General features: G+C 35.2%; 1 protein-coding gene across 1 annotated transcript; it reads right to left on the reverse strand.

The window, feature by feature from the left end:
• Positions 1-6,258: 6,258 nt before the first annotated feature.
• On the reverse strand, positions 6,259-10,202 carry LOC104211405 (protein NRT1/ PTR FAMILY 5.8). Its single transcript, XM_009760454.2, has 4 exons — positions 9,944-10,202; positions 9,504-9,721; positions 7,541-8,064; positions 6,259-7,256 (listed from the first exon to the last, which is right to left on the reverse strand). The coding sequence occupies exons 1-4, from the start codon at positions 9,996-9,998 to the stop codon at positions 6,437-6,439; spliced, it is 1,617 nt and encodes a 538-aa protein (XP_009758756.1). The 5' UTR covers positions 9,999-10,202; the 3' UTR covers positions 6,259-6,436.
• Between the last annotated feature and the right edge of the window lie 337 nt (positions 10,203-10,539).

The following is a 10,539-nucleotide window of genomic DNA, read 5'->3' on the forward strand; positions in this document are numbered from 1 at the left end:
TGCGTTAATGTTTTCCCTTGAACATCCTCTCTACGTGTTTTCCTGAAACTGATTTTGAGAGATTTGAGCATACCAGTACTGGAAGAGTTTGGAAAAAGGAGAATAAGATCACGTAATAATGATGTTTTGGCTTATATTTATAAAAAGAAAAAAAGATAGTGATGCTTTGGATTCCACTATGTCTGCTCGATAATATAGTGTGGTTATATTTTTGATAAACATCTCTGACTGCTAGTTTGAATGCCATAATTTCTGATCTGGAAATATCTATATTACGCTGATAAAAACTATTCGAGTTATGCATTCTTTGGCCTAACATTTGTAATAGAGGTTTTGACTAGGCTGCCCACTTAATCCTGCTACAGCTGCTCTAGTGCCTCTTAGTTAACCAGCACAAATGGTCTACGCTATACCAATTAGATTTAGGTAGAAGGCAGCACGAAGCATGAGTGGTATCACCGTGTTCTGAATTACAAGAATTGGTTGTAATTTGGAATTTTGGATAACTTAAATGCATTTTGATGAACTATTGCCTTGATCCTGTTAGACAATCTTATCATATTCATAGGTTGGACATACTTATGTAACGTTTTTCCTCAAAAAGTATCTCTGATGATCATTGAGTAAAAGAAAGGTAGAATATTTTAGAGGCTTTAGATGATTTTAGTACTTTGCAGCTGGGCGTTATAAAGAGACTGGAGTTGCAGAGTTTCACTTTTCAGTCAGTGGTTTTACTTCTCGCCTCTAATCCAATTACATGATGATCTGACCATCTAAGAGAACTTGATTTTCTAAAATATTGCGTAAATCTGTTGATTTCCAATAGTACTCGATGAGGTTATCTTACTCTGTGGATGTGAATTCATGCACAAGGTTTAAACTGCATTAATCTACCAAAGTGAATCCATGTCTGGTTTATATTGAAAGGTTTTTACATGGTTACTACTCTCTGATTAAGGGGGGTGACTCACTAACTTCGTTGCATAGAAACTATGTTAGTAGGGATTACTATTGGCAATGGCACACTGCCGATCCTCGTGTTTCCTCTCTCTCTCTCTCTCTCTCTCTCTCTCATGGTGTTGGACCCAGCTTGTGCTACTCAACTATTTAATCGAAAACCTGTTACGTCCTACCAGCATAGTTACCAGATAATTCTGCTGATCAAAGCTTAGGCAGGTGAAGAGAAATCAGTTAACATTTTGTCTTTGCCAGGATTTGAACCTTGGCTTCCCATTATTTTCACTTACTTCATTGACTACTAGGTCACAACTTTAGGATGCCATGTTTTTGCGAGCTTCGATTTGAATGATGGTTGTTTAACAGCAACTGGTATCCTTTTTGTTTTCAACACCTCTGTTACACTTCAGTGATGGCACTACAGCATTCTACTTCTACTGCCTTTGTACTTCACCACTAATATATACATACTCTAGTACTTATAGATTAAAAAAAAAAGCTTCTGTAATCAGTTCAAATTTCACATCCTTAATCATTTGCTTGCTATTTGTTTGGTTATATTTGACATCAATAATTTCCGAGTGCATATACTCGAGTCAAGGTCAGTAAAGAACTAGAGATTAGTCCTACCATATATGATCTCTGGAAAATGAATATTAGCTTTGAATATACTAGCAAAAGATATTGGTTGCAGCATCTCCTGAACTTTGAAATCTTACCAACTAAGGTTGTGTAGGTGGTAAGTACTTGTACATCTTCAACCAAAGGCTTCGAGTTGGAGCCCTTTGGTATAGAGTCACTTTTGTTAGGGAGCGCTTTAATCCTGATGCGGTACCTTCTCAATGTTAATTTAGTCGGGCCCTAATATTGGTATCGAAAATCGGGGGCTTTTTCATCTATACCCGATTTTGGGGGCACAATTGAACCTATACCCACTTTGCAAAAAAATTGCAAGACTACCCACTTTACGATCAATTTCAAACTTATCGGGTCTGAAGTTAAAAAAAATTAGTCTGAAGTGAAAAAATTGCACTTCGGATGCACTTAAGGCCAAATAGGTTTGAAGTGCGACCAATGGTTTTATGCACTTAAGGCCAATAAGTCTTGAAGCGAACAATTGCACTTTAGATGCATTTAAGGCCAAAAAGTCTGAAGTGCAACAAATGTTTTCTACACTTAAAGCCAATAAGTCTGAAGTGAAAAATTGCACTTCAGATGCACTTAATGCTAAAAGGTTTGAAGCGCAACCAACGTTTTCATGCACTTAAGGCCGAATAGGCCTGAAGTGCAAATTACACTGAAACAGAAATTTGTTCTTCGAATTTTAACAATCCAATATACGATTTAATACCTAAATCTCCTCCAAATGAACTCAAATTTGAAACATAATTTCCAAATATCATCAAGAACAAACCTCAATCATCAATGTGTCAAAACATCAATAAATCTAACGAATCCGTTTTGTAATTAAGAAAAGGAATAAGAAGAAACCCTAAGCAATAGTAAAAAATAAAGCGCCACAACAACTCACCACTGTAAAATATCATAAACTACCTTAAAATATGTTCACAAACACCATACAAAATCACTGTTACCCGAGTTGTTTAAACAGTATGTACAAATTAAAAAAATTTAAAAAGTAGGTACAGGTTAAATGGGAGCAACCAACTAAGACGTTCCGTGTAATTTTACCAGAAATCGGGTGGGAAACTAAAAAATGTTGGCTGTTCATTCGAATTACCTGCAACGAACGTAGAAGTTGTTGATAAACCTGTATTTAGTTGCCGTCTATTATATATGCCTGGAGTACCTCGTTATTGGATCTTTGTTTAATTTCGTGTTCACTTTCTGCAAATTATTTTTTATACCAAATTATTATTCATCAACTCTTCTAATCCTAAAATAGTGCTAATATTTGCCACAATCACGAACACAATTTTCACGTTTATATTCTTTAGTATACTTAGCTTCAAACCAAAGAAATTGTTTTGATGAACCTGTCTGAGTAGTAGTAGAACCATAGAAGTGTCATTTTGGCTAGTTGGTCAAATTTGGGCTAGATTGTATTGAAGTGGTCATGATTTAAAATTTGGTCAGGAAAATGGTGTTGGGTCAATTTGGGCCTAATGTGTTATAACCTAACCCATTCTATCAAAACCATCTTCTTATTTGCTTGTTTGTTTTTTAGTATTCTTACCAAATCAAACCAATAATAGCTCTGTTTTTATTATAGAGGGAGCAGTAAACAAACGGTTTTTTTATTTTATTAAAGTGACTAAGTATTTTGGTTATTGATAGAAGCTAAGGGTCCACCAAACTATATAGAGAACCAGGTTCTCTATTAGTTTCCACAGAACACACACATCAATAATTAAATAACATAATAGAGTTTTACGTGGAAAACTCCCAACTCACGAGATTAAAAACTATGACCTACCCTCGTAGGATTTCAACTTCACTACTGAGCAAACTTCATATTACAAACTATTGTAACATAGAAATTAACCTCTTAATCCCTCACTAACTTGGAATAACTCTATCACAAGCCCCTTTGAAATACTCTATTACAAAGCTTACAACTCGATTAACTCTAGCCAAAACACAAACACAAGGTTTATGGTTTTTCAAAAGTTTTCTACACAATGGTTCTAACTAAGCTAAGTAGGAATTACAAATGAAACACTTTAACAAAGGTGCAACGCAACTAAGGACATATAATGACTCAATGCAGAAAACTGGTCCTTTGTTATGTTGTTCTTTGTTTTTGATGCCCTTGATAGTCACCTGCAAGATTGCGACACACTTGAGAGAAAGCTTGCTGAATTCTAGAATGTGCAAGTGTGATGTTTTTTCTTTGCTTCATGTTAATATTGCATAAGTGACATCATTGAATGATGCAAGCATGTTTGGTACAAGGACATTTCCCATAAAGTAATTGTTGCACTGTTTGCATTGTTGCGTGTGTGCAGAGCAACAGTTACAGTGATTTTACAGCTGTGGGGATTGACTGATACAATCAGCAAGGGAATTGATGTCCATCTGTACTCTGAAATGTTGAAACATGTCGTCGACTTGAGATTTGTTATTCTTGAGTACTTGAGGATGTGGAACAGATTCCCCAAATAATTTTTAATAGTAAGTTTGTTAGATCATCAAAGTATAACAGGATGCGTAACTTATCCGTCATTTGGACTATGCCCCCATATGAGTTATGACTGATAGAGTCCTCTCATAAGGAAAAAGAATGTCACAGTCAATAATGTAACACTCCTTATATTAATAAAAGTTTCGAGACACGTTAATTATATAATTAAATTATTATTATTATTATTTTCTTGCCTATAGTGAATATATATATATATGTGTGTGTGTGTGTCTACACACACTTAAATAATTGGATATACAATTAGAAAAATATTAATAATTTTAATAATATTACTTATTAAAAGTGGGTATCATTAATTATTAGTTAAGTTTAAAAAAAAAAGTAAAAGACTTAAAATTGGGCTTAAAGCCCATAGAATAGGTTGGACGTAAGATAAGGAAAAGGGCTTAAAGCGTGGCACAAAAAGGGGGCAAAGGAAGTGGGTTTCAAAGAAATATAAAGCAACAATTCAATAATTAGACTAAGGGCCGAAGCAATAAGTTCCAGCGACCATTCACGTAGACAATCCAATTTCTAGGGTTCTTTACAATTCATTAATTCTTGCACTCAGGTATATAAAATTTCTTGTTGTCAATTACCCTACAGTAGTAATAGGTAAGAATTGAATAGTTAATTCCCTTCCTTCTCTGTATCAACAGTAAATCCCATGTTTAGGTGTGAAACTTTGAAATTAATTAAAATGCACTGTTTGTTGTAGAATCAATTGTTTGATGGGTATAAATTGGATTGGGGTCTACGTATTGGCTCAAGGAGTATTGAGGTGAGTTGATATAACCCTTTACTAAAGTGGTTTAACTTACAAAAGCACGCACACAAGGTGTTTGATGAATTGCATTAAAGAGTTAATATATACTTAATGGGAGTAGTAAGTACCTATTAGCTTAGAATTATTTTCTAGCTAAAGTTTAGATGATTATTTGGATCTATGTGCATAAATTTCAGATTTTTATGTTATTCTTATATGCCATTTTCATGTTGAAAACTCATGAAGGATCAAGAACCTTTATAAATACTTTTGAATGTTTATTTCATTCTTATGTCATGCCTTACATTTAAGGATACCAGTATGAGTATGTATAAAAGATTTAGACTTGAAAAGTCACAAGAAGAAGTTTTAGAAAGAAAAGATTTTTGGGGAGTATCCTTTATTCTGAGAAGGAGTCATCGTCCAGGCCTAGGGTCCTGACCAAGACGTTGACTTCCTGAAACTATTTGTGCCAAAGTAGGGAGCACACAAGCCGAGGGTCTCGTTGCTGAGAATTTACTTAGCCATGCTAAGGTATGAGACATGAGCGCTGAGAACCATGAAGCGAGTGACACCTCGTGGATTGGGCCTATTCGATCAGGTTGGGATCGAACCCGTGCCGATCACACGGTGACTGAGACAGAATTAAGTTAGGATAGTTGGAACTCCCAAAGTATAAAGTGAAGTATTTTTTTTATAAGTAAGAAAAAGAAAAGAATTTCTTTTAGAATATTCATGAACTGCTATTATGCAATTATTTTAGAATTATTCTTATAAGCTTTATGTTTTACATGCATTTAGAACCTTTGCTCATAATGTATATGTTATTAAAGTTTCACTCCCTGTTGTTGAGACTCACTGAGTACAATGGATGGTACTGACGTTCTCTTTTGGGAACTTACGTTGGTCTGCGGTACAACGTAGGAACTGGATTTGCAGGCGAGCAGGCTACGAGTTAGGACTTCCTTCTCTTCCAGTGCTATTGGTGAGCTCCGCTTTTGTTCGTGGAATATTCCTTAGAGTGATCTTTATTTAGTTATTTCTTTGTTACTTAGAGAACTGACCAGGAAATCTCATGTCCTGATCAGTGCGTCAGTTTATCAGTAGAGGCTTCATAGACATAGTCGTTGGGTTAAGATTCAGATATTTTTGATAATAACTTAGCAGCATTTTATTGATTACTACGAATAAAGTTTTGAAGTTGGTTTATTTTAGATATTTAAATTATTTAAAAGTATTTGGTTACATTAGTGCCTTGTGGCATATAAAGTTTGAGATTATAATAGATTTAATAAGCAGAGTGAGATTATAGTAGATTTGATAAGTAGAAATGATCTGCTCGGTTATGTTTAGTGATCGAGTGCCGGTCCCGGCTTATTCAGAAAATGGGTCGTGACAAATAAGAACTCCAAAATTTATCTTAATTTATATACAATTTTTGATGATTTACAATAAGTGCAGAACCTTCGATTTCTCCTAGAAATGAATGTCATTATGTCACTCACATCACAAAATACATCAGTCGACAATAACAAGCTATCTGCCAACTTACAGTCACTACCAATAATCTAATCAGTTATAGTCCTGCTTCTGTAAAATCGACAGAAAACCATGAACAATAAAAAACTTGCTGCACTTGACAAAGCCAGAAACCAATAATAGTTGTCGAAACGGGCTTTTCTCATGTCATCAGAGAACCAATTCTGCTTTGCTCCTCTTGTACTTGTCAAATTTTCGATCACGGATATAAGGAATGAGCTGAAAAAACTACCACACCCAAAAACACTAGTATATAGAGCAATGCCTAAAGTTCTCATATTTGTCGGAACTTCAGAATAAAAGAACTCTTGCATACCAACAACTGTAAATATATCCGAAATTCCCAACAGAATGTATTGAGGGAGCAACCAAAATATACTCATTGGCACAGTTTCTGAAGAAGTTACCAAATTTCTGCTGATATCAAGTCTTTTTCTTTCAGTAACAGCTGCAATTATCATTGCTATTACTGAAAGAAACATCCCTATTCCCATTCTCTGCATCACAGTGATACCCTTTTCGTTTCGTGTGAAAACACGAACGAACGGAATGAAGAACGTGTCGTACAGTGGCATAAGCAGAATTATAGATATGGTGATTGAACTCTGAAGCGCAGCTGGTGGAATTCGGAAATTGTTTCCTATGTTTCTCTTCATTGTCACACCTTGCTTAGTAAAGAATGTTGCAGGCTGTTGAAAAATCACTGCAAACATCAGAAGTAGAGTCCACACTGGCATTAGAGGCAATACCACTTTTAGAATTTTAACAAAATTGATCCCATTCTCCGATTTTCTGTCCGCACCATCTTTGCTCCCTGAATCTTGTTGGCAGAGCGGTCTATCTTCGAGTCTATGAACCAAAAATCAGCCATAAGGAGCGTCACTCGCAGTGGCGGAATTTTCGTTAAGGGGTGTCAAAATATATAAAAGTAAACATACCAGGAAATTAAGGAGAGTAAATACATAATATATATATATATATATATATATACATATAACTTTTTTTTATCTACCTACACACTGTACTATAAGGTGGCTCCGCCACTGGTCACTCGGCCAAGAAATTTATATATTTTGTATTATCCGTGCGTAGAATTTTGAACTCGCAAAAAAAATATTTACAGAAATACTTACTCGATCTCAACGACATTTGACTTGTTAGTATATGTTGGAACAACAATCTCACCACAGGTCAATCTTGAGGTAGCTGCTTTAACAGCTTTAACGATATGATCTCCCAATGACTTGATATGAATAATTTCTCCATCTTTGTGTGTATAAAATCGATTCCCAAATCTGAAGACTATAACTGATATTGCCATTGCAATTGAAGGAATGGCGAAACCCAAGCCCCATCCTAATGTGTCCTGTATATAAGACATGATTGATACGCCGAGCAGGCTGCCACAACATATACCAAAATACCACCATTGAAAAAAGGAACTTTTCTTCTTTGAACTTTGATCATTTTTACTGCTCGGCAGTTCTTCATCATCGTCAAATTGGTCTGCTCCGAAAGCTTGCAATGACGGGTTGTAACCGGCTTGGCCAAGTGAAATTAAATTCAGAGACCATGATAAGGATGAACAGAAGCCAGATTTGTCAGCTGAATTAGTCCATGGCCATTGTAATGCCAATGATGTCAAAGCTAAAAGACCCTGATTGTTTTGTCAAAGAGAGTTATTGTTAATATCTCCTTTTAGATGTCACTATAATATAGTATAGTACTAATCTGCTGGTCATATGCTGCTAGGAAACTGCAACTTTTGTACTACATTTGTTAATGTTAAATGTCTTTCATTAACCGCCAGCAATACTAAATTGTAAGTATTCAAGAATAACCAAGAACTGAGGTTCAACGTACGATAGTTTTAAAATTTTACTCCTTGGACGAAACAAGGAGTAAAATTGCTGTCATGTGACCAGGAGGTCACGAGTTCGGGCCGTAGAAATGCAGGGTAAGGCTGCGCACGATAGGCCTTTGTGATCCGGCTCTTCCCCGGATGTCGCGCATAGCGGGAACTTAGTGCACCGGGTTGCCCTTGTTTAGAGGACAAAACAAACTATTTCAAATCAACTGTTTATAACAGTAATTATTCTCAGAAAAATGAAAACTGAGAAGTGGCAAAATTAAATCTTTATGCATTATGCACTGGGCAGACATAATAAATGCGCTGATACAATAAGTCACACCTGAAACAGCAATAATGTACGTAAATGAGTTGACAAAAACAAACTTAAAACTGTATACATACTTTTAAAAAAAAAAACTTTGATAAAGATACATTTATTACGTGCAAGATTTAGGTTATTAATGCAACGTTATTGCGCTCTACATATGAAAAAAGGTGGGTGATGACTCAGGCTGCACATCCACGGTCCACCGTGGCTTTTGCTAATGATCAACGTGTAGATAATCCACTAATTTAACACTAGTCACATCCAAATACGCAACAGAATCAGCATAATTTTTTTTTTCTTCCTCAATAGTGGCAAAAAGTAATCTTTTCGAAGATCAAATTTTTTTCCCGTCTTTGACCAAAAAAAATCACACCTAATTTAATTGACATAGACACTAGTTCCCTAATAAAAAGAATATACTATATTAGGTATAGCCAGGATAGCTCCTAACATATAGTTTGAAGGAGTGCAATTAGTTTGAGAAATGTCTACTTTATTTATCACTGAGATGTTTGGATTTTTTAAAAGTTAATGGACATACAGAAGAGAAACTAAAAATTATAATAAGAGGATAAAAAATTACAAGAATATCACGTTTTATGAGATTCGAACTGGCAACCTAACACAATTTTAGACCCGTGTTAGACTAGAAGTTTCCTCCTTATCAAGAACTAAACACTTTATTACACAAAAATTTTGACCACCATTCGTCGAAAAATTACACTGTGTATATAGATAAAATATTACATTTTAGAGGTATATAACACATATTGAACGCCCTTTATCGGAATTTTTTTCACTTCCTTTAAATTTAAATACCCTCGAGTAAATTCCTAGTTTCTCCACTAATACCTGGTGTGAGTAAGTTTTTACTGATGATTGTGTTGTAGAAATGTAAAGAACGGAAAGTACTTACGGCAACATAGAGAGAGGAAGAAGCCAGTACAGTGGTGTAACGGTCCAAATAAGAATCAGCTAATGGAGCAACAAGGAGTGGAAGCATAGACGTAATACCACACCAATTGTTAACCTTCTTTGCCGCCGCTGAATTACTCATTTTGGCCACATCTGTTAGATATGTCACTAAGTTTGACGCCACCCCTTTAAATGCAAACCTCTCCATTCCCGCTATCACTGCCAAATACAAAACACGTCCAATATGTAAATATGCAAGAATGAAAGATAAGTTTATGGCGAGAATTACGAAGCAAAAAAAACAGTCCGATGCACTAAGTTTTCGTATCGAAAAAGAGCCGAACTACAATATGGCAATTTTCACGGCTCCAACCGTGACATCCTGGTGACAGCGAAGTAAGAGGAGATTAAAATCTAGGAACAAACTGAAGATTAAATTACCTATGAGGAGAATACATGGTTTGTTGAGACTTGACCGACTTTGTCCGCCAGCCATGAGGTGATTTAGAAAGAATGATCTTATAAGTTGAAACAAAAGGAGGGATTGGAGAGGAGAGCGAGGTTAATAATATGTTATTGCTGCTTTCATCGATCTGCTCTTAGTATTTCAGTCAGTGCTACACAAACAAACACACAGTATTAATATAGTGCCGTACTCAAATGATGTCTTTATATTCAGATTGGCTCAATTCCAACAAGGCAATTAACAACATATATAGTGATTTATAAGTAGAAAAAAGAAGGTAAGTCTCTTTCAGTAAGTAAGACAAGCAACTTTAATTTTTTAGAGACGTATTATGGAACACTAGACCAAAAGCACTCAAGTGTTATGATATGTAGCATAGGAAAAAAAAAGTTATGATTTTTGTCGCACGTTGATAAGATACAATTACTAAATATTTGTTAAATAGTACTCAGAAATGAAAGCAAACTGACTCCGATATTGTCAATATAAAGAATAAAAAAAATCTTGATCTTTTCTGATTTACTTCAAATCTTGGTAGACAAAAATTTGTCGTACCTATATCGATAAGAAA

Source organism: Nicotiana sylvestris, chromosome 2 (assembly GCF_000393655.2).
Source record: "Nicotiana sylvestris chromosome 2, ASM39365v2, whole genome shotgun sequence".
Classification (NCBI taxonomy): Eukaryota; Viridiplantae; Streptophyta; class Magnoliopsida; order Solanales; family Solanaceae; genus Nicotiana; species Nicotiana sylvestris.